Here is a 25,396-nt window from a genome sequence, read left to right as displayed (position 1 = left end):
TTAAAAGTAAGGGGGTGGAAAACCCTCTGAGCCTCCTGGATAAAGATTAAACATAGCATGTGGCAGTTGCTTAATCAAAAATTGCACAAATTAACAACAGTCAGAAGAAGCTTCACAGTGTTTGCAATCAAACTCTAGGAAACACACAAACATAATGAACGCCAGACGTTTCTCTGTGTGGGTGGTTGGGGAAACATATGTTCTGAAAGACTCCAGAGCCAACAGCGGGAAGCTCAGCTTCCATAACAGCCCATCTTGCTTTTCCAAACCCACCCAGTGCTTGAAAAGACAAATCGCTAAGCCTATACTGAAAATCCAGCTGGACTCTTAACTGAGTGTAAAGCAGTAAGAAAATGATACAACACATTAGGTCACGTCCCTGATCCAAGTCTCTTGAAAGTTGAAATAAATATTGATTTTTCAGCCTGCCTTTAGATTTACAATACAGCTTCCATGAATTAAGAAATAGGACCTGTCTCCAGAACTCAGACAGCCTGGAACAAACACTATTGGGACCTTCTGCTCAAGAGAGTTCTTCAGTTCAAAAATCTCAGTTCCAAAACCCAGTATTTGGGGAAACACAACAGTGCTCATCATGGCGAAAGAACCTTCACTGGCAGGTTGAAATATGATACCGGTCCTTGTGCACAATGACAGGTTCTGTTTTGTTTGTTTGTTTTTTTATGGCCACACCTGTGGCCTATGGGAGTTTCTAGGCTAGGGACTGAATCCAAGACACAGCTGAGGCAATGCTAGATCCTTTCAAACCCAAACCTCCTCAGTGACCCAAGCCACTGCAGTTGGATTCTTAACCCGCTATGCCACAGCGGGAACTCCCCGTTGATCTTAAGTAGTTGCCTTTTCTACTGCTGCTTCCTGGTGTGATGATAATACCAGGGGCACACAGGCACTTCTGGGTGGCACATTCCAGGAAAAGGCTCAGAAGGGATGGCCTGTGAACAACCATCAGCAATTCTGAACACCGGTTATCCTAGTTTGTGTCTTGTCTGTCTATCTCTCTTCCACCCCATCTTACAAATGGGTTAAGGCCCTAAGAACACTGGATCCTGGATCAGAAAACCAGGGTTTGACTCTCCTCTGCCACAGGAAGTCACAGAACATGGAACAAGTCACCTTGCCCTACTGCATCTGAGCATCAGCATTATTGTTTCTGAAATAGAGATAATTAAATATATCTACTCATTTCCTCACAGGGTTGTGGAAATGAAATGAGATACATGTGTCTCCAGAATTGCAGCATGCTCTGCTAATGCATCTGCTTGCCAGAGAGGAGCTATTTGGGCAGGAAGGGAAAACGTAGGAGATTTTGCTAAAGTGCTCATTAATGTCCAGAACATAAGGTCATTTGAGTCACAGATCTAAGTCACTGTAGGTCTGGAGATAGACGGATTCAAGATGTATACAAACCTCACGATGGCCCCTGCTTGGACACTAAGAACGCGTTCTGGCCTCACCTGAAATGCCTTAAAAAACAGCAGTGCCAGGGGGTGGTATTTGAAAGAGTCCCGAAAGCTGGTCTGACCTCCGAACGCTGTTGGAGAATATCATCCTCCAAACTTTAGAGAGCTTGGCAGAGAAAGGCGGCTGGCAAGCAGCTCAGCAGAGCCTGTTTCTCCAAGTCCAAGTTCTGCCTGGCTCACAGAGACCTGGCCCTGAGGCAGGTGTGGAGGGTGATATTTTCAAGTACTTAGGCTCAGGGATCAGGACTGGAGCCATAAAGCACAGGGGCTTCGGGAGTGCTGCCCCCAAAGCCTCAGCTCATAGTTCTCATAAAGACAACACGAGGAGGCCTTCAGACAAGCAGCCTCTGACTGTGGAGCTTCCAGAAAGGAGCTCATCACAGATTCTGGGAACGTGGTGACTACAAGTCTACAGTGATGCCATTCAAGAGAACTTTCTGTATTGATGGATTTTTTCTCTGTCTGCACCATCCAGTAGGATCGGCACTGACCACATGCGCCAATGGAGCACTTGAAACATGGCCAGTGGCCTGAGAAACTAAGTTTTTAACTTTAATTTTAATTAATCCCCATTTGCATTTAAATAGTCACACAGGTCTAGTGGCTGCCGTATTGGACAATGTGGCTACAGACTCTAGAATCAGAAAATCCTGGGTGCAAATCCTGAGACAGCCACTTACTTGCAGTCTGACCTGAAAGACTTAATCTCTCTAAACCTCAACTTTCCCACTAAAAAAAAAAAAAAAGGAAATGATATTAGTACTTACCCTGAAAGGTTCTTGTGAGACTTACATGAAATAATTGATGTAACTCATTGAGGAGTTCCCGTCGTGGCGCAGTGGTTAACGAATCCGACTAGGAACCATGAGGTTGCGGGTTCGGTCCCTGCCCTTGCTCAGTGGGTTAAGGATCCGGCGTTGCCGTGAGCTGTGGTGTAGGTTGCAGATGCGGCTCGGATCCTGCGTTGCTGTGGCTCTGGCGTAGGCTGGCGGCCACAGCTCCGATTAGACCCCTGGCCTGGGAACCTCCATATGCCGCAGGAGCGGCCCAAGAAATAGCAAAAAGACCAAAAAAAAAAAAAAAAAAAAAAAACTCATTGAGCCCAGAGCCTGGCAAACAGTGAATGCTCCAAGCGTCCTTATTTGATAGGCAGCAGTGAGAACCTTTAACATGGGCCAAGTGCAGATGTCTGAAGAGTTCCACTAATACAGCAAATCTTTTACCTGTAAAAAAGATGTAGGTGGAGCCCGTCTTGGCTTCGTCCCTCCTGCAGATGTAGCCGTTGCAGAGCTGCCCCCAGCAGCTGAATTCTCCTGTGTCCGCCGCGGTGGAGTTCACCAGGGTCAGCTGGCCGTAGCGCTCATGCTGCTTCACACTGTCAACAAGAGCAAAACCAGGTCACACCCGGGTGAGGCCTGGTCCCCGTCCCTCTCTGCTCCATCGTCCTCGCATCTAAAGACCCAGTGGCTCCAGGCAGAGTGCACTTTGTCAGGTGGTACCAACTAGTAAGAGTGATTATGGGGAAATGTTGCTGGAGGAAGGTGGAGGAGGCAGACAGAAAAGCCTTTCCTAGAAGGAAGTCATAAATGACAATTACCTTCTCTAATGAGAAGACATTCTCTCTGACCTCAGAACTGGCGTTTCCTTAAGTAAAATCACTGAGCCACACAAACTCAGCCGCAAGGCTTTGAGCAGGCGTTTTGCTTTCAGCTTTTATTACTATGAGTTTATTTAAACAGCAGTCAACATGAACAAAAGCACATGCAGAAACAGAAAAAAAAAAAAATTGTTTCAAATGTGTATGGAAACACTAAAGACCCCAAATAGCAAAAGCAATCTTGAGAAAGAAGAATGGAGCTGGAGGAATCACAACACTCTTGGACAGAAATCGAGGCAATATCTTTTTGGATCCATCGCCTAGAGTAATAAAAACAAAAACAAAAATAAACAGATGGGAGCTAATTAAACTTAAAAGCTTTTGCACAGCAAAGGAAACAATAAACAAAAAGACAGCCCAGAGAATGGGAGAAAATCTCTGCAAATGAAGGAACTGACAAGGGATTTCTCTCCAAAATTTACAAACATCTCATGCAGCTTTACATCAAAAAACAACCCAGGCACAAAATGGGCAGAAAATCTAAATGGGCATTCCTTCGAAGAAGACAGATTTCCAAAAAAACCCATGACAAGATGCTCAATATCACTAATTATTAGAGAAATGCAAATCAAAACTACAATGAAGTACCACCTCACACCTGTCAGAATGACCATCATTAAAATGTCTACAGGCAATACATTCTGGAGAGGGTGTGGAGAAAAGGAAACCCTCCTACACTGCTGGTGGGAATGTGAGTTGGCGTAACCACTATGGAGAACAGTATGGCGGTTCAGTAAGAAACTAAATATAGAAGTACCATATGATCCAGCAACCCCATCCCTGAACATTTATCCAGAGAAAACCATCATTTGAAAAGATAACATGCACCACATTGTTCATTGCAGCACTATTTACAACAGCTAAGACCAGGAAGCAGCCTAAACGTCCATTGACAGAGGAATGGACAAAGAAGATATAATACACATACACAATGGGATATTACTCAGCCATAAAAAAGAATGAAATAATGCCATTTGCAGCAACATGGATGGACTTAAAAGAGATTATCATACTAAGTGACATATGTCAGACAAAGACAAATATCATATTATATCACTTGTATGTGGGACCCAATAAAAATGATACAAAAGAACTTATTTACAAAGCAGAAATAAACAGATATCAAAACCAAACTTATGATTACCCTAGGGGAAACTCTGAGGGGAGGGATAAATTAGGATGGAAATAACACATACACACTACCGTATATAAGATAAGTAACAAGGAACTACTAGATAGCCAGGGAAAGCTACCTATCCTATATAGCTACTATCTATATAGTCTGTAATAACATATATAGGAAAAAATAATGTTTATATGTATACAGAGAACTGATTCACTTTGTTATACATCTAAAACTAATACAATATTGTAAATCAACTATACTACAATAAAATTTAAAAAAAATAAAAAGAAAGAACATAGTATTATCCAGGATGCAAAACAAACTTGGGGATCTTTGAGATGCTACATTATCATATAAAAATAAGAACTTCCCTTTAGGGAAAAAATGCATTGATTGCTAAGATGCGGAGCCCCAAGCATGCACCCACCTCTGGTCTAGTAGCTAGAGATTTTAGGCACTTGAACTTCTCCTCTGGCCTCACACTATTTTTACTTTTATCTTCTCCTTTTTTATCTCTTGTATTTTTATCTTGTTGCATGTGAATATATCTGCAATCCCCTTCACATCCTTTTTGAAATAAGGAGAGACAATATTTATTATCATTAAGCATTAGTATTAGCCAAGTGCTGTGGTATTTAATTGAATGACATTGTGTTGGGCAGCCAGGTGTACCATCACCCCACCCTGGGCCTCAGCCCGAGAAGATGCCAAAATAAATGGTCTTAATCCAAGGATGCATCTCAAATACCCACATGCTTCACCCCTCTGGGATCCACATACTTTGCCGATGTGGTCGAGGTTCTCCTGTTGTATGTTGCAGTGACATCAGTGCGGTCACCACTTTAAATTTAGCACACAGCAGAATGTCTGGCTGGTTGGTCTTCAACACAGCCTGTTCTGGTCACTGCTGAATAGCCACTTTGCCCACCAGGCTGCCATGAGATGCCTCTGTCCTCCCACTCGTCAACTGCCTCCTTTCAACTGAACGGAAATCTCTCCTCCTTCAGGAAGCTTCTAATTAGAATCAACTCAGGAACCTCCCCACTTTCTCCCAGTGACATAATCAGCTCCATGTTCTTACCCCTTTGATACAGCTCTGGCTTCCTGTCATTATAAGGGAGAAGGAAAACTTTGAGGGCAGGGGTGGTGCCCTCTTTGTTTTATATTCCCTAAGCAACAAATCTGTGCACAGTACACAGTAAAGTTTCTCTGGAAATCAGGAGATTGAAATGAAACTGAACAGCAGTGTTCGAACAGGAAAGAACCTTAAAAAGCAGGAATCCAGCTCCCAATTTTGCAAATGAGACTGAGTCGGTAGAAGCGACTTCCCTGAGACCCATAGCTGGAGAACAAAGAAAAACAATTGTCTTCTCCATCAGTTCAGTATGTACCGAATACGCACTCGTTAGAGGATACAACGCATACAAAGCACTTCATGCCATGCCTGGCTCACTGCATTATCCTCATTATATCTTAATTACATATCACTACAGATTAGTAGTAGTTATTGGGAAGACAACCGTAACAATGACAAATATACAAACCCAACATCAGCGATGGTTAGCACCGCAGAGAAAAACCCAGTGGACCTCAAGGCTGTCATAATCCAGTTAAGGAGCTGAAACTAATGTACATGAAAGGATGACTAAAATGGTGCTCACAACAAAAGCAGTAGGAATTCCAGAAAGGGGTTCATCCTTGTAGGTGGGAGAGATTGAAGGCAGCTTTGAGAGGGAAGTGGGACAAGCTGGACTTTGAAAGGTGGGGGCAGAGGGACATTGAGGCAGCAAACTCATTGGCTCAGGAAAATACAGGCCCCACGAAGCTGCAGAGACCTGGTCTGCTCATTCACTGCTGAGTCCCCAGTGCATGGTGGGTAGAAGGCACTCAGTAATGATGCATGGATTTTTTTTTTTCTTCTTTTTATGGCTACACCTGTGGCATATAGAAGTTCCTGGGCTAAGAGTCAAATGGAAGCTGCAGCTGCAGTCCTATACCGCAGCTATGAGATGCAACTGCAAGCTACGCTGCAGCTTGTGGCATTGCTGAATCCTTAACCCATTGAGAGAGGTCTGAGATTGAACCTGCATCCTTATGTACACTATGTCGGGTTCTTAACCCGCTGAGCCACAACAGGAACTCCTGATGCAGGGATTCAATCCATTAGTTACAGAAGGAGATGGAGGGAGTGGGTTGGGAGTCACAGGGCGGACGGTTGAGAACAGAGAGAGGGGTACACGTTTCATAGGCAGGGGACCACCCTCAGTGTTGGAGAAGGGAGGTCATGGGCCTGCCTTAGCCAGAGCACAAATGGAGAGAAGAGGCATGGGAGGGGCAGGAAGAGGAGGACGCATGAGAGTTGAGACACTCTTCCTGGGGTGAACAGTAAGTGCTGGGGCCAGGCTGGGTGGTGGCCGTGGAAGAGAAACATACAAGACAGGTTTTCTTGGGAAAGATACACGACAGACTGGGGAGAAGGGGTGCCAAAAGACACATCAGGAGTGCCCACTCAATTTGTATCTCCACGTGATGGGAAAAGTGGGGTTTTAACCAACTATAATGGAAGAGCTGAGGAGAGGAAGGAGACAGGGGCTGGCTGAGGAACAGATTCACTACTGGAGATTTTCAATTGCTGATGAAATGTGGGTCCCATGGGTGCAGATGTCCCGAGCGTGGCTGGACTTACAGGGTCGGCACAGAGGAAGTCAAACAGCTCTAGATTTGTATTGGGGTCAATTACGTAGGGTGGGTCCAAGCAGGAGCTAAAGGAAGGAATGAATTCAATGAGGAAAGTGTGGTCGACAAGAGAGGGCTGACGACAAAAACTAGGGGGCCAGCAGGAAAAGGAGAGGTCGGTGAAGAGAGAAACAGAATCAGGAAGGAAAGGGGAATCTGGAAAGGGGGTCCTCAAGGAGAAAGATTCAAGAAATTGATGGTAAAAAGCATCAGGGGCCTTTAAGGGAAATGCATGACAACACACATACCACACATTTCACCGGGCAGAATGAAAGTCTTCGGCAACCGATAGAACAATTTCAGTGTGAGGATGGGGCTGGATTTCAGCAGATCAAAGATGAAAAGGTGGAGAGGAAATAGGGGTGGACATTTCCCCAGGTGGACCAGGATGTCTGGCCACATTCCCTGTAGAGCTCAGTCTGGGCTACAAAAACAGTAAGTGCTCCATAAGTGTACAGAGACTTTCTGTGGGCCCAGCATCTACTAGCACTGTTGGAAATTCTAAGACGCCATGCCTAATAGGAAAGAAACCAGGCGCAGAAAAATGTAGCCCTTGGGCCTGACCCTACCACCACCATGCTGTATCTTTAGCAGGATTGGGGGTGGAAGGAAGGAAATGCACTGGAAAACATTTCTGGATTTTTCCACCCCCTCTTCTTATGTAAACAACATGAAACAGGAAACAAATTATTTAGCAGGATTACAGTTTAAATGCCTGGATTTAAAATGTCCATTTCTACTAATGGCCTCACACAGTCCAGGTGGCAGGCTCTCCCAGGGGATGGGACGTGACCTCAGGCCTCTGGGGCCAGAGTCTACACCAGGAGATGGAGATGAGGATTCATGAGCCTCGCAGAGCCCCCGTCCCAAGATGCTTCAACCCTAGACCCTCCCCTTCTCCTGTACCCACTTCACATGTCCCCCCCCCCCCGGAAAAAAAATCCCAAACCTGGAGTATCTGATTTAATTAGTTCTTGTTAATCATGATACCCCTTTTTCTCTTTTTATCTTTTAGGGCTGCACCATGGCATATGGAGGTTCCCAGGCTGGGGTTGAATCGGAGCTGTAGTCGCTGGCCTACACCATAGCCACAGCAATGCCAGATCTGAGCCACATCTGTGACTTACACCACAGCTCACGGCAATGCCGGATCCTTAAGCAAGGCCAGGGATCGAACCCGCAACCTCATGGTTCCTAGTCAGATTCATTTCCGCTGGGCCACAGCAGGAACTTGCCATTTTCTCTTTAAATGGACAAGAAGCCATTCAGCAAGTGACTAGAGGGAACAAAACAACCAGTTATCAAGCAGCAACTATTATTCCTGACAGCACCCAAGGTACATGTTACTTTTTCTCAACCCCATGAGATGGTGATGATGAAACTACTACTCATAATTAAAATCTAAGAAGTGCTCGGTATGTGGTAAGTACTGTTCTAAGCCCTTTGCACATTCTGACTGATTTCACCCCCACCAGAGCCCTGAGAGGTAGGTTTTTATTATTATACCCATGACACAGGTGAGCAAACTGAGTTTAGGTAACTTCCCCAAATCAGTGTTAGAGCCACAGCAGAAATAGCTGAAAGTCAATTTAAAAAACTTTCCTGTGGAGCTCCTGCTGTGGTGCAACTGGATTGGGAACACTGGGATGTGGGTTCAATCCCTAGCGCAACACAGTGGGTTGGGGATCTGGCCTTGCTGCAGCTGCAGCTCAGGGCACAACTGCAACTCCAATCTGATCCCTGGCCCAGGAGCTCCATATGCCGTGGGGGATGCCAAAAATGAAAAAAAATTTTCTTTCACAGGGCTGCCCAATGATACGATCCCAGAGGCTCTGCCTTGAAGACTCTGGGATGATTCCATTGCATAAAATAGAAAGGTTTGGAGCTCCCGTTTGGCGCAGTGGTTAACGAATCCGATTAGGAACCAACCATGAGGTTGCGGGTTCGGTCCCTGGCCTTGCTCAGTGGGTTAACGATCCGGCGTTGCCGTGAGCTGTGGTGTAGGTTGCAGACGTGGCTCGGATCCCGCGTTGCTGTGGCTCTGGCGTAGGCTGGCGGCCACAGCTCCGATTAGACCCCTAGCCTGGGAACCTCCATATGCCGCAGGAGCGGCCCAAGAAATAGCAAAAAGACCAAAAAAAAAAAAAAAAAAAAAAAAGAAAGGTTGGAGTTCCTTTGTCGTGGCTCAGCGGAAATGAATCTGACGACTAGGATCCATGAGGACACAGGTTTGATTCCTGGCCCTGCTCAGTGGGTTAAGGATCCGGCTTTGCCATGAGCTGTGGTGCAGGTCACAAATGTGCCACAGAACCCAAGGTGCTGTGGCGTAGGCCAGCAGCTACAGCTTTGATTTGACCTCTAGCTTGGGAACCTCCATGTGCTGCAAGTATGGCTCTTAAAAAAAAAAAATTCCAGAAAGGTGAAAAGATGTACAGATATAATCAAATATGCTCCTTATTCAACATTCCTTTCACATTCATTAATTATTTAAATTCTACCACACACAAGGAATGCTGCCAAGCCTCAAAAGAGATAAAGCTTCATGAGTATTTGCTTGTCATGTTTCAAGTGTGTGCTCAGGGCCTGTGTTTACTCTAAGACTCCTTTTACGAATGTGTCAGAGGATAATTGCTCCATCATATGCTGGGAACGAAGCCATATCAACAGAGTAAAAATCCTGGTTTAAAAATAAAAGAAACCTATCAAAGCTCCACAGTTTATGATCAAAGGAAAATGAAAAGAAATATGTATGAGGAATTAGTTGACAACCAGACATGAAGATGGGGAATTTCAAAGTGAATGTAGTTCCAGTATCAGAAAGTAAGCTGAGGAGTTCCCGTCATGGCGCAGTGGTTAACGAATCCGACTAGGAACCATGAGGTTGCGGGTTCGGTCCCTGCCCTTGCTCAGTGGGTTAAGGATCTGGCGTTGCTGTGAGCTGTGGTGTAGGTTGCAGACGCGGCTCGGATCCTGTGTTGCTGTGGCTCTGGGGTAGGCCGGTGGCTGCAGCTCTGATTGGACCCCTAGCCTGGGAACCTCCATATGCCGTGGGAGCGGCCCAAGAAATAGTACAAAAAAAAAAAAAAAAAAAAAAGTAAGTTGAAATACCTCTATCTATCCATCCATCTCCATGTTTGAATTCTATCCAAGGACCTACTCAAAACCCTTGCACTGTAACTACAATATTTCTATCCCAACAACAGTTTGTGTGAATGTATGTGAAATATGACATACATTGGGTATGTCTTTCGGGTCTTTTCTACTACAATGACTTATGCCAGATCCTGCTGTACTCTTTAAAAATTTATAGTAGGCGTTTTTCAACTCTTTCACAGGAGCTCACATACGTGTCCCTCAGGCCTGCCAAGCGCTCTCGTTCTCCAGTGCCCTTTCCTGGACACTTGAGGATGTTCAGCTTCTCTTTTCAGCACACCTCTTCCAGCCTGCTAATGACATCCCTTCTTCCTACCTCTCTTGCCAACACATCTGGCTCCTTTACAAGGGAAAAGCTTTTCTTCCTCCTTCAGAGCTTTCCCAGATCCTAAGAAAACCAGGCATGGCTATCCCTTTGACACCACAAGCCCACACCAGGCCAGATACACTAGAGATTAATCACACAGAAAGCCCTGTCATGCTGCCTAGAATAATGCCCTTAAGACGTGCATAGCCTGTGACCTAACAATTCCAACTGTAGGAATAAATCATTCTTACCTAGGTGTTTATTGCAGCAATAACTGTGACAGTCAAAAAATGGGAAATAATTGAGGATTCCAACAATAGAGTTGGATTACACTGTGGAATCACAGCCATAACATACAACAAATGTTCATGATACATTAGGGGAAAAATCATGAGAGAGTTTGTACATTTTGATACAATTTTTTTTTTTTTTTTGTCTTTTGTTCTTTTAGGATTGCACTCATGGCATGTGGAAGTTCCCAGGCTAGGGCTTGATTCAGAGCTGTAGCAGCCAGCCTACGCCACAGCAACACAGCCACAGCAACACAGGAGCCAAGCCACATCAGCAACCTACACCACATCTCACAGCAACCCCAGATCCTTAACCCACTGAGTGAGGCCAGGGATCAAACCCGCATCCTCATGAATGCTAGTGGGGTTCACCAACCATTGAGTCATGACGGGAACTCCCCAATACAATTTTTTTTTAACATATAAAAATAAAACTAGAAGATTCTATGCTGCAGTGTTGACAAGATTTCTCGGGATTTTCTATGATCTCTTCCTTATTTTTACTTATCTGTAAAGTCTCCAACTTTCTAATTTGAGATGTATTATTTTGTAAGGAAAACAAAAACAGGATTTCCTGGTGTGGCTCAGCAGGTTAGAACATGACATAATGTTTGTGAAGATTCTCGTTCAATCCCTGGCCTTGCTCAGTGGGTTAAGGATCCCATGTTGCTGTGGCTGTGGTGCAGGCTGGCAGCTGCAGCTCCAACTTGACCCTAGCTTGGGAACTTCCATGTGCCGCAGGTGCAGCTGTAAATTTTTTTAAAAATTAAAAATTAAAAAAATCCAACTATAAGAAAAGCAAAACAAATTAAACCACTTACAAAACTACAGAACCAATATTCTTTAAATATGTACCCATGGATGGCTTGCTTGGACTCAAAAATCTAGAGGGGGGTTTTATGTTGCATTGTCTTTTTTAGAATGTGGATTCAAAAAGGCATGATGGAAGATAGTCTGAGAGAAACAAAGTATATACACGTATGTCTGGGTCCCTGTGCTGTACAGCAGGAATTGGCACAGCACTGCAAATCAACTGTACTTTAATTGAAAAAAAGTCAGAACCAGCAGGAATTTTCCTTCAGAGGCCTAAAAAGTTCAGTATATTATTTTGCTCTCGTTAATAAAGATATTATTATTTTTAAAGGACAGTTGGAGTGTAAAACACAATTGAATGCAGTGACATTGTTCTCAAACCTGGCCTATCCTGCTTATGCATACGGCCTTTCCAGTTTGTTCCACCTCCCTGGGCTCAATCATGGATGTCATTTAGCTTCATGAGTACCTGGCTCCTGCCCTTGACCTCTCCATTTCTTTTAATGGAGACACAACTCCACCTGTCACCCAGGCTGACCCCCCTGCCTGGATTCCTGCTGGTCTTGCCATTTGGAATTCCACATGCTGAAAAAGCAACGTGCTGTAAAACTCACATCAGATTTGTCAAGTACAAATGAGCCATCCCTGATTATATGTTCACAGAGCATCTCTTCAGTTTTTTAAGTAGTTTAACTCATTTGCTTTTCGTAGTTTCCTTTCTTATGACAAAATAACACATGCTCATTTAATTTAGAAAGTTAGAAACTCCATGATCAGTTTTGTTTTTTTTTTAAAAGGAAGCCGTCCCTGAAAATCCCAAGATACCAACCATGTCAATACTCTAAGGGGGGATCGTCCAGCTTTAGCTAGATCTTGATATCAACATCCCTCTACATCTCTTCTCCATTCTTTACATTCTATCAGCCTTTGAATCAATCCTTCTAGGAGAATGCTTCCTTCACCCGCTTCAGAGGCTCTACAAAATCGTCAAAAGTATTTTCCTAAATACCATTTTATGATGACCTCCAGCTTTATAACATATGCAGCTCCCAGTGTGCACACACAATGCCACCATCTTTGCCTGAAATCCAAGACTCCTACATTCTCCCAGCATCCCCTCCATCCAACCCAATTCCTCACCCACCCGGACACATCGGCTCATTTACACCCCAGCCCTCCAGCCATCTCTTTGACTCTGAAAGGCTCTCATCTTTTCCCACATGATCTAAACCTGGTTATTCTTCCAAGTTCAATTCTTAGGAAGACCTTTGCTCTTTGGTGCTGTTTGTAACACAGAGGTTAAGAGCATACACTCAGGAGTCAGATTTCCTTGGTTCGAACCCTGCCTCCCCCACTTTCTGGTTCTGTGACCATGAACAAGTTACTTCATTTTACTGTGCTGTTTCCTCATTCGAGACAGAGAGAGAGTAAGAGCCTTTACCTCCTAGGGTTGTTAAGAGAATTAAGTTAGTTAACAAACATACAAGACCCTAGAAGGATGGTAGCATAGGGTGAGTGCTTGCAAATGTCAGGTTCTATTGGGGGTGCCCTAGTACACAGTGATCTAAGCCGCTTCTCACTCTCTGCACTTGATGCCTTATCACTATATGCATGTGTGTATATGTGTACGCACACACATAGCTGTTTTGCAGTATCTAAACTTTGTCACTTTCTGTGTTTCTCTAGTGAAATGATCCCTTCCTAAACAGGAATCACGACCATGCCTTATGTTTGCCTGTGTCACCCACAGCCTTCGGTGTGGCATACTGCTATGCAGACAGCAGTTAGAGGTGACTGTGTATAGAACAGAACAGAATTCAGTCAGTGACACTGGGTTGAGAACCTTGTCCAAGGGTTCTTCTTCCTTGGCCCCCATAATGGGAATTAAGTACAAGTGCCAAGGGTCTCTGGAACCAGAAGTGACCTTAGAGTTCATCTGACTGGATCTTTCATTTTTACAGAGACCGGGTGACTCGTCCAAGGTCACACAACCAGTTACAATCAGAGCTGGGGATGGAATCCTCGGGGAGCCTGGGAAGGAGTCTGACCTGCTTTCTGCTGTGCACTGGGAAGGAAGCATGTGCCCATTACTTCAAATACATAATCAAATCCTGACAAAATGAGTGCCAAAGAGGATGTCTGCAGGTGACAGTGAGAGATAACCTAGCAGATGTGCACACATCATGTGGAGAAACTCATAGAAATAACAAGTACATCATTGTGTAATTTTGACAGGGTTATTTTTTAAACTTGGTCATCATATGATTCTGATGTATAAGGGTTATTTATTCCCCCCCCCCTTTTTTTCTTCTTTTTTCTTTTCCTTTTTTTAGGGCCACACCTGCGGCATATGGAAGTTTCCCTGGCTAGGGTCAATCAGAGCTGTAGGTGCCAGCCTATGCCACATCCGAGCTGCATCTGCAACCTACCCCACAGCTCGGGGAAATGACAGATCCTAAACCCACTGAGGCCGGGGATCAAACCCGTATCTTCATGGATACTAGTCAGGTTCTCAACCCCCGAGCCACAGCAGGAACTCTGGGTTGTTATTTATTTTAACAATTCACATGATTAATTTCTTTTTTGTTGCTTTGTTGTTCTTGCTTTTTAGGGCTGCGCCCGTGGCATATGGAAGTTCCCAGGCTACAGGTTGAATTAGAGCTGCATCTGCAACCTACACCACAGCTCATGGCAATGCCAGATCCCGAAGCCACTGCGTGAGGCCAGAGATCAAACCCTTATCCTTAGGGATACTAGTTGGATTTTTTTCTACTTTACCACAATGGAAACTCCAAGATTGCATTTATTTATTATTTTATATTATTTTATATTATTTTATATTATATTATTATATATATATTATATTATTATTTATATTATTTTATATTATTTATTATTTTATATTATTATATTATATTATATTATTTATTATTATTTATTATCAGAAATGATAATTCAAATTTCCTGATGTAGAATAAGCCCATCAGCACTTCTGGGGTAGGGGGGTCGATCACAAGAGAAAAGATCTCCCAGCTCTACTGAGCTGAACACTCGTGGCCGCATCTTCAGGAAAGAATGGGCCCTGCAGGAGGAGTGACAGGAGACAATGGAGCAAGCCTCCACCACCCTCAATAGGAAAATAAGCTGTGGCTCACTGATGGGCTGGCATTCAGTCACAGTGAGTGTATTGTGGCCAAGTTATAATAGTGAATGCTGAGGCCATGGGTTGGTCCCATTCGTACCTGGCACAATGGACTCACAGCAGAGAGAGAGGCACCACATCTCCCACCTTGTGACACAGTCAAGGTCACTGCTTATACTAACACCACTCAGATGGTACATCTTCTGGGCAAACATTGGAAACCCAAGAAATAGGACAGCTTTCTTGGTGAAGAGACTAGAGTGGTGCTGGGAATTAAGTTCAAGTCTAATTTACTTTAATTAAAAGCTGTGCAAACTTGAGAAAGCCCCTAGGCATCTGGGGGTCTAACCCAATCCCTTGTAAAATGTAGGGTCAAGGCCAGATCAGCGGTCCCTCCAAGCTGATTGTGTGTTGCGATCTCTTGAGGAGACTTTTAAGCTCCTCTCCCTGGTTCTTTCCATCTCTCTCCATATTATCTGCAAAGCCTGGCCTCCTACAGCTAGGTAATCCAGCGCCCAGTGAATCCACCTGCCACAGCTGCCTTCTTTCCTCCTGAAAGTCCCCACACACTCACCCTTGACCACAAGCTGTCCGTTGTTGCTTTGTAATTGTGTCTGGCATATATGTCATTTATTCCACCAGTTCATAAGCTGCTTATAGTCGGAACCACTTCTGGTTTTCTTTTCACATACACCTTTCTGACTTAGTGGACTTTCTTTACACATAAATTAGGCTAACAATAATCCCACCTATTAACCTCAAGCTGTGACACACCCTGCAGTCACCCCTTCTGCTTTTATATAAATAGTTCCGGTCCTCTGCCCCCACGATGCCCACCAGCTGATGCCACATCACAAGCTGTCTGGTCAGCCACCTCTGTGAACCCAAAGGTGAGCTTGCACTGTGTGATCCCTTCTCCATGGCAGGTGGGACAGCAGATGGACCCTGAGCACTAGGAGATGGGTGAGGTTGCGAGTAGGGCTTTGGGCAGTGGGACGTGCCGCAAGAGGCAAAGCCAAGGGCAAAGTCAGGATCCAGTCCCAAAGGCAATTTGAACAGTGGATCTGATCAGCAAAGCATTAAACAAGAGGAGAGGACAGGATCCTGAGGCTCCAGGGAAGGTTGGGAATAAGGATGGGAACGGACACCCCACGTTCTGGGCAGATTCCCAAGGACAGCGATTTTACACCTGCCTATGTGGGTGGATATCACTGCCAGAAACTGGAGGTAAAGCTCTGACATTCGAGTTTTGCTGGGTTTCCCCCGATAATGTGTCATCCTATACAGCTATTCACTATCTATTCAGCTATATAAAATTTCCCACTTTATATCTTACCCTTTTTTTCCTCTTTTCTTGCTTCTGCCTCTGACACAGTTTCCATAATGGTTTTAGGTATATTTTGCCTATTTAAATACTCGGAAGAAAATGAGCATGCTATGGCAACACTCATTTTCATTTTTGTCCAATAGATCCCAGACTTCACTCATAATTGTACGTATTTTTTAAAGTAAGGTGTCACTGTAAAATGCATGCTATCACTTTTTTTTTTCTTTTCTTTTCTTTTCTTTTTTTTTTTTCAGGGCCACACGTGCGGCATACGGAGATTCCCAGGCTAGGGGTCCAATCGGAGCTGTAGCTGCCGGCCTACACCACAGCCACAGCAATGCAGGATTGGAGCTGCATCTTCGACCTACACCACAGCTCACGGATCCTTAACCCACTGAGCGAGGCCCAAGATCGAACCTGCTTCCTCATGGATACTAGTCAGATTTGTTTCCACTGAGCCAAGATGGAACTCCCATGCTATCACTTTGTGTCACACCATAAACAAGATTCCATTTTGCAACAGTCTCCAAAATTATCATCAAAAACAGCTTGTGTGCTATGAGACTAGAAATCAACCACAAGAAAAAAAACTGCAAAAAATATAAACACACAGAGGCTAAATAATGTGGTACTAAACAATCAACAGATCATTGAAGAAATCATGAAATTAAAAATACCTATGGACAAATGACAATGAAGATGTGACAATGCAAAATCGATGGAACACAGCAAAAGCAGTTCTAAGAGGGACGTTTACAGCAAAACAGTCTTACCACAAGAAAAAGAAAAACACGTCATGACGCAGTGGTTAACGAATCCGACTAGGAACCATGAGGTTGAGGGTTCGGTCCCTGCCCTTGCTCAGTGGGTTAAGGATCTGGCATTGCCGTGAGCTGTGGTGTAGGTTGCAGATGTGACTCGGATCCTGCATTGCTGTGGCTCTGGCGTGGGCCGGTGGCTGCAGCTCTGATTAGACACCTAGCCTGGGAACCTCCATATGCCACGGGAAGGCCCAAGAAATAGCAAAAAGACAAAAAAAAAAAAAAAAAAAGAAAAGAAAAACCCCAAATAAACAACCTAACCTTATACCTAAAGCAACGAGATAAATAAGAACCAACAAAACCCAAAATTAGTAGAAGGAAAGAAATCATAAAGATAAGAGCAGAAATAAATGATAAAGAAAATGATAGAAAAGATCAATGAAAATAAAAGCTGGTTCTTTGCAAAGAAAATTGATAAACCTTTAGCCAGATTATTAAGAAAAAAATGGAGAGAGCTCAAATCAATAAAAATTAGAAATGAAAAAAGATAAATTACAACTGACACCACAGAAATATAAAGGATCATAAGAGACTACTACAGGCAATTATATGTCCATAAAATGAACAACCTAGAAGAAATGGACAAAGTTCTACAAAGCTACAAACTTCCAAGACAGAACCAGGAGGAAATAGAAAATATGAATAGATAAATCACAAGCACTCCAATTGAAACTGTGATTTTAAAACTTTCAAAAAACAAAAAGTCCAGGACCAGATGGCTTCCCAGGCACATTGTCAAACATTTAGAGAAGAGCTAATACCTGTCCTCCTATTTTTTTTTTCTTTTCATCTTTTTGTCTTTTTAGGGCTACACCTGCAGTGTATGGAGGTTCCCAGGCTAGGGGTCAAATTGGAGCTGTAGCTGCTGGCCTACACCATAGCCATAGCAATGTGGGATCTGAGTAGCATCTGTAATCTACACCACAGCTCACAGCAATGCCAGATCCTTAACCCACTGAGCAGGGCCAGGGATCTAACCCATGTCCTCATGGATACTAGTTGGGTTTGTTAACCACTGAGCCATGATGGCAGCTCCAATACCTATCCTTCTAAAACTTCTAAAAAGTTGCAGAGGAAAGAACACTCCCAAGCTCATTCTATGAGGCCACCATCATCCTGATGTCAAAACCAGAAAAAGACACCATAAAAAAGAAAATTACAGGCCAGTATCATTGATGAACATAGACACAGGAATCCTCAACAAAATATTAGCAAACCAGATCCAATAATATATTAAGAGGATCAGGAATTCCCATCATAGTGCAGCAGAAGAGAATCTGACTAGGAACCATGAGGTTTTGGGTTCGATCCCTAGCCTCCCTCAGTGGGTTAAGAATCTGGCATTGCCATGAGCTGTGGAGCAGGTTGCATATGCGGCTTGAATCCCATGTTGCTGTGGCTGTGGCATAGGCCGGCAACTGTAGCTCCGATTTGACCCCTAGCATTGGAACCTCCATATGCTGTGGGTGCGGCCCTAAAAAACAAAATAAATAAATAAATATATATATATATATATATATATATATATATATAGAGAGAGAGAGAGAGAGAGAGAGAGAGAGAGAGAGAGAGAGAGAGAAAGAGAGAGATAGGATCATAGACCATTGTCATATGGGATTTATCCCAGGAATGCAAGGATTCTTCAATATTTGCAAATCGGTCAGTGTGATACACCACATTAACAATCCAAAGAATAAAAACCATAAAGTCATCTCAATGGATGCAGAAAAAGCTATTGACAAAATTCAACACCCATTTATGATAAAAACTCTTCAGAAAGTGGGCATAGAGGGAACCCACCTCAACGTAATAAAAGCCACGTATGACAAACCTACAGTTAATGCCATTCTTAATGCTGAAAAGCTGAAAGAGTTTCCACTAAAATCAGGAACAAGGTAAGCATGTCCACTCCCACCACTTTTCTTCAACATAGTTTTGGAAGTCCTAGCTACAACAATCATAGAAGCAAAGAAAATGAATAAAATTGGAAAAGAAGAAGTGAAACTCACTATTTTTAAATGACATGATACACTACATAGAAAACCTTAAAGATGCTACCAGAAAATTGCTAGAGTTCACCAATGAATTCAATAAAGCTGTAGAAGACAAAATTAATACACAGAAATCTCTTGCATTTCTATATACAAACAACAAAAGATCAGAAAGAGAAATTAAGGGAAAAGATCCCCTTTACCATCACTCAAAGAGAATAAAATACCTAGGAATAAACCTACCTCAAGTAGCAAAAGACCTGTACTCTGAAAATTACAAGACAGCAATGAAAGAAGTCGAAGAAGACACAAACAGATGGAAAGGTATACCATGATCTTGGATTTGAAGAATCAATATTGTCAGATAATTATACTACCCAAGGCAAACAATAGATTCAGAACAATGCCTATTAAACTACCAATGGCATTTTTCCAGAACTAGAGCAAATTTTTTTTAATTTGTATGGAAACACAAAAGACACTGAATAGCCAAAACTATCATGAGAAAGAAAAACAGAGCTGGAGGAATCAAGCTCCCTGACTTTGGACTATACTACAAAGCTAAAGTCATCAAAACAGTATGGTATTGGCACAAAAACAGAAATATAGATCAGTGGAGCAGGATAGAAAACCCAGAAACAAACCCACACACCTATAGTAAACTAATCTATGACAAAGGAGGCAAGAATATATAATAAGAAAAAGTCTCTTCAATAAGTGGCGTTGGGAAAACTATACAGCTACATGTAAAAGAATGAAATTAGAATACTTCCTAACACCATAAACAAAAATAAACTCAAAATGGATTAAAGACCTAAATGTAAGGCCAGGTACTAGGTACTATAATACTCTTAGAGGAAAACATAGGTAATTTTTCTTTTTTTTTTTTTTTGGCTTTTCTAGGGCCACTCCCACAGCATATGGAGGTTTCCAGGCTAGGGGCCAAATTGGAGCTGTAGCCGCAGGCCTATGCCAGAGCCACAGCAACACGGGATCCAAGCCACGTCTGTGACCTACACCACAGCTCACAGCAATGCCAGATCCTTAACCCACTGAGCAAGGCCAGGGATCGAACCTGCAACCTCACGGTTCCTAGTCAGATTTGTTAACTACTGAGCCACAACAGGAACTCCAAAACATAGGTACTTTGAAAAGTCAAGCAATTCACCCAAGATGACACAGCCAGGGAGTAGAGGAATTGGGTCTTTTTTTAAATATATTATGATTTTTATTTTTTTAGTTATAGCTGGTTTACAGTGTTCTGTCAGTTTTCTACTGTACATCATGGTGACCCAGTTACACATATTTGTATAGATTCCTTTTTCTCACATTATCTTGCCCCATCATAAGCGACTAGACATAGTTCCCAGTGCTACAGAGCAGGATCTCATTGCTTATCCATCCCAAAGGCAATAATCTGCCTCTATTAACCCCAAATTCCTAATCCATCCCACTCCCTCCCCCTCCCACTTGGCAACCACAAGTTTATTCTCCAAGTCCATGATTTTCTTTTCTGCGGAAAGGTTCATTTGTGCCATATATTAGATTCCGGCTATCAGTGATACCATATGGTATTTGTCTTTCTCTTTCTGCTTTACTTCATTCAGTCTGAGAGTCTCTAGTTCCATCCATGTTGCTGCAGATGGCATTATTTTGTCCTTTTTTACGGCTGAGTAGTATTCTATTGTGTATATATACCACATCTTCCTAATCCAACCATCTTTCAATGGACACTTGGGTTGTTTCCATGTCTTGGCTATTGTGAATAGTGTTGCAATGAACATGCAGATGCATGTGTGTTTTTCAAGGAAAGTTTTGTCTGGATATATGCCCAAGAGTGGGATCTCTGGGTCATGTGGTAGTTCTATGTATAGTTTTCTAAGGTACCTCCATACTGTTTTCCATAGTGGTTGTACCAATTTACATTCTCACCAACAGTGCAGGAGGGTTCCCTTTTCTCCACACCCCCTCCAGCATTTGTTATTTGTGGAGGAATTGGGTCTTGAACTCAATTTTATCTGATTCCAAAGCCTGTGTTATTTTCTATCTTTTTGCTGTTTCACAAACTTGAGTAATGGACAGATTTCTTTTAAAAGAAACAAAAGTTCTGTTTAATGTTGGTGCTGATTTAAATGATTTTTATTATAATGTTGCTAAAAAGTGTGCAAATATAAACCTAGATATATCTTCTCATGCCTAAAAATCATTTAAGCTGTAAAATCCAAACACATTTACTAATTAAATGCAGACAAAAGATGCAACCCAGTTTAAAAAAAAACCTGACAAAAAACCCAAAACAATGAAAAAAAATGTAGGCAAAACACTCTGACATAAATCTCAGCAATATCTTTTTGGATCCACCTGCTAGAGCAATGAAAACAAAAGCAAAAATAAATAAATTGGACCTGATTAAACTTAAATGTTTCACACAGCAAAGGAAACCATTAAAAAATGAAAAGACAGCCCACAAAAGAAAATCTTTGCAAATGAAGGGACTGAAAGGGATTAATCTCCAAAATATACTATTATCTCATATAGCTTTATGTCAAAAAAAATAAACCCAATCAAAAAATTGGCAGAAGCTCTAAATGGACACTTCCCCAAGGAAGACATACATATGGCCAAAAAGACCATATCACGAATTATTAGAGGAATGCAAATCAAGTCTACCATGAGTTATCACCTCACACCAGTCAGAATGGCCATCATCAAAAAGTCTACAAACAATAAATGCTGGAGAGGGTGTGGAGAATAAAGAAACTCTCCTATATTGTTGGTGGGAATGTAAATTGGTGCAGCTACTATGGAGAATAGTATGTCATTTCCTTAAGAAACCAAATATAGAAGTACCATATGATCCAGCAATCCCAACCCTGGGCATCTATCCAGAGAAAACCATCATTTGAAAAGAAACATGCACCCCAATGTTCACTGCAGCACTATTTACAATAGCCAAGGCATGGAAGCAACCTAAATGTCCATTGATAGAGGAATGGATAAAGAAGATGTGGTACATATTTATAATGTAATATTACTCAGTCATTAAAAAGAACGAAATAACGCCATTTGCAGCAACTTGAATGGGTCTAGAGATCATTGTACTAAGTGAAATAAGTCAGAGAAAGACAAATATATGAGATGACTAATAATGTAGAGTCTAATAAAAAAGATACAGGACATTTATTCACAAAAAAAGAAATAGACTCAAAGATTTCTAAATATAAAATAGGTAAGTAAAAATGACCTACAGTATAGCACAGGGAAATCTATTCAATTCTGTGTACTAACCTATATGGAAAAAGAATCTGAAAAGGAATGGACATATGTATATGTATAATTGATTCACTTTGCTCTACACCTGAAAGTAACACAACAGTGTAAGTCAACTACACCACAATAAAATTGAAAAAAAAAATTTAATTAAAAAAAAGTTTGTGGCATTCCTATAGCGTCTTTGGTTTAATGCATTGACTTGACTTTATTATCATTATCTTACTGTATTTTAATGCAGTGAAACACATCTAGGATAACCAAAGCTGGACTTAAAAGAATGCTCAAGAAATTAAATATTTTGGTTAACAAAACTTTCTTTTAAAGTAAGAGCAGAAAACATTCTCTCTCCAAAACTCAGTAATGTACTTCTACCTGTTTTCCCACTTTGATGACTAGCTGACTGGGACAGCTGGATGTGGGGACAGCTACATCACGGGACCCTTAACCTGGTTATGAGTAAGCACTCCACAGTATCACGGACATCTAGAGTTTGTGCAAGACTGCAATATATGTCTGAAACAATTTTTTAAAAAAATAAAATTCTGGAGTTCCCGTCGTGGCGCAGTGGTTACGAATCCAACTAGGAACCAGAAGGTTGCGGGTTCGATCCCTGCCCTTGCTCAGTGGGTTAAGGATCTGGCGTTGCCGTGAGCTGTGGTGTAGGCTGCAGACGCGGCTTGGATCCTGCGTTGCTGTGGCTCTGGCGTAGGCCGGTGGCTACAGCTTCGATTCAATCCCTAGCCTGGGAACCTCCATATGCCAAGGGAGCGGCCCAAGAAATAGCAAAAAGACAAAATAAAATAAAATAAAATAAAATAAAATAAAATAAAATAAAATAAAATAAAATAAAATAAAACAAAACAAAACAAAACAAAACAAAACAAAACAAAACAAAACAAAACAAAACAAATAATAAAATTTTTGGAGTTCCTTGGTGGCACAGCAGGTTAAGGATCTGGCACTGTCACTGCCGTGGCATGGGCTCCATTCCTGTTCCCGGAATTTCCACATGCTGCAGCCTTGGGCAAAAAACAAACAAAATTTCTTGCAAACCTGGCTGTTTTCTTGTGATTTCCCTCCTTTGGGTACAGTCTTGTGAGTAAAAATAGCTCATCTTTATTGAGATGTCTCAGTGCATGTGCCAGTGCTTCACTTGCATGACCTCATTCTATCCTGACAGCTATGGGGCTGTTCCTATTATTTCTCCCTCTCCCACAACTCACGTCCTGAATGGAACAGGCCGTGTTTTTCTGCAACCTGAATGCTGTGGGAACAGCTAGAACACCCGTCCTGCATCCTGTCTCACTCACCAATTCACCTCTTGGGAGACGTTGGCACTTCTGGCGCTGGTGCCATTGGGTCTGGAAAGAGAAAGCTCTACCTTCAGGGTGGGATAAATTATTTATTTTTAACCTGATTGTTTTCTGGGGGTGACATCCATTTGAAGGTCAACATCAGAGTCTGGCTGAAGCATAGACTTTCAATTTCCCATGGCAAATTGGGCCCCAAGGGCACCTCCAGGTAAGTACAAAAACAAAGGGAGGGCACCAAAGATTTTCATGGAACTCAACGTCTTTGTACGTCCGGCTCAGAAAATCAAGTAAAATGAGCTTTGAAGGAAACGGAGTTTGAATTTTAAAAACACCTGTATGACAATACAAATGTCTCACTGCCACTGAACTGCACACTTGAAAATGGTTAAAATGGTAAATTTGGTGGTTACCAAACAAACATCACATTTTGTTTGCTAAACAAAAAATAATAAAATAAAAGTGAAGGAAAAAGAAAAGGGTATCTTCCGCAGTACAACACCAAAGTTAAGACGGACAATGTTTACCAAAGTCTGTGCAGATTCTATCATAAACACTTCTCAACATCTTTCTCTGTTCTTTTAAAAGGTCCCCCGGACCCCCTCCTCTGGGGTTCTGGGAGTCAGGACTGGACTGGCCTGGAGCCCGTTGTCTGCTTCCTCGGCCCACCCTCCCTTTGTGTGTCTGTGGGTGGAGTAAGCCATTGCCAACTGCAGCCAAACGAAAACCCATTTGCCCTCCCTTGTTTTGAGAAGCTATTTATTGTTTTCAGAGGAACCAGCCATCAAAGAGATCTGCGCTCCACCCACTCCTCTGAACTTAACATTTCTTGACTGAAAAATACTAACATCCCACCCGAGGCCCCAGAAACATCCTGAAAGACGATATCTGGACCTGATTTTCCAGGGAGCAGCCCAGGCTTCTTTATGAGCACAGCAGCCAGCTTGTTTTCACGGCTGTGACACTGCCAACTTGCTCGCTTCACTCTCCAGCATCTCCCTCTTCTTACCCGGCACGGATTTATATTTGAGCCACCAACCAGAACACTTATTCTAACTTACTTCTTATCTTTTTCCTTGGCTCAATCTCGTGCCAAGAATTCCTCTGCTCTAATTTCTGGGAGTATGTTATGATGAGATTGAAGAAACAAAATGTTTCCAGAGAAGAGGAAAATGGATGGTGTTGATCACATGGTGCAAACTGGTGCAAAACATTCTCTCTCTCTCTCTCTTTTTTTTTTTTTTGTCTTTTTTAGGGCCACATCTGAGACATATGGAAGTTCCCAGGCTAGAGGTCCAATTGGAGCTGCAGATGCCAGCCTATACCACAGCTACAGCAAGGTGGGATCCAAGCCGTGTCTGCAACTCACGGCAACTTGGATCCTCTAACCCACTGAGTGAGGCCAGGAATTGAACACTAGTCCTAATGCATCCTAGTCAGGCTCGTTACTGCTGAGCCACAATGGGAACTTCCAGAACATTCTTACATTAATGTTTTTTATATTATCAACAAAATAAAAGCAAAAAATTTAAAAGATACACATTGCAAAGACATGTTAGGTCCAGGGAGAGGTCTGTGGACCCCTGTTTGTGGAAAGTGGGCATGGGGTGCATGGAGAGTGGGTCCACCTGAGACTTGGCAGTGATGCTGCCTTTTCCTAAAGGCAGTGAGGGGTTACAGCCCTCATGCTGTGTGTGTGGCCCTCTGTACTTTCTTAGTGTATCGCAACTGCCCTTGGATTTTTTACTCTGACTTCCTCAGTGTGGCTAACAGGCCCTCCCTCCCTGGTCTGACTGCCCCTCATCTTCCAGCAACCGCTCTCCTTGGTCACCTCCTGTCTCCTCCCCTGACTCAAGCCACCCCACCCCCTCCCACACACCCTCAGTGCTCCAGGGGTGACAGCCACTCCATCTCAGAGGAAGACCCCCATGCTGTTCCTTCCTTCTGGAATGTTCTTACACTCCTCTCC

The 25,396-nt window shown here is 42.8% G+C and overlaps 1 protein-coding gene across 3 annotated transcripts in view; it reads right to left on the bottom strand.

Annotated features, from left to right (window-relative positions):
- Positions 1 to 25,396, bottom strand: part of PDGFRL (platelet derived growth factor receptor like) — a 51,032-nt gene that overhangs the window by 6,916 nt on the left and 18,720 nt on the right. For all 3 annotated transcript variants that reach the window (XR_014831878.1, XM_021077998.2, XM_021077996.2), the window contains exon 3: positions 2,705 to 2,856. Coding sequence is in view for 2 of the 3 variants with exons in the window: in XM_021077998.2 (XP_020933657.2) it covers positions 2,705 to 2,856 (152 nt within the window). In the remaining variant the exon portion in view is untranslated. The remainder of the gene's footprint in view (positions 1 to 2,704; positions 2,857 to 25,396) is intronic.

The sequence above is a fragment of the Sus scrofa genome, chromosome 17, assembly GCF_054392235.1.
Source record: "Sus scrofa isolate SSC_HxYL_T2T_F1_AM1 chromosome 17, Sscrofa_HxYL_maternal_Yorkshire_Landrace_v2.0, whole genome shotgun sequence".
Lineage (NCBI taxonomy): Eukaryota > Metazoa > Chordata > Mammalia > Artiodactyla > Suidae > Sus > Sus scrofa.
This window is presented reverse-complemented; position numbering and strand designations above follow the sequence as displayed.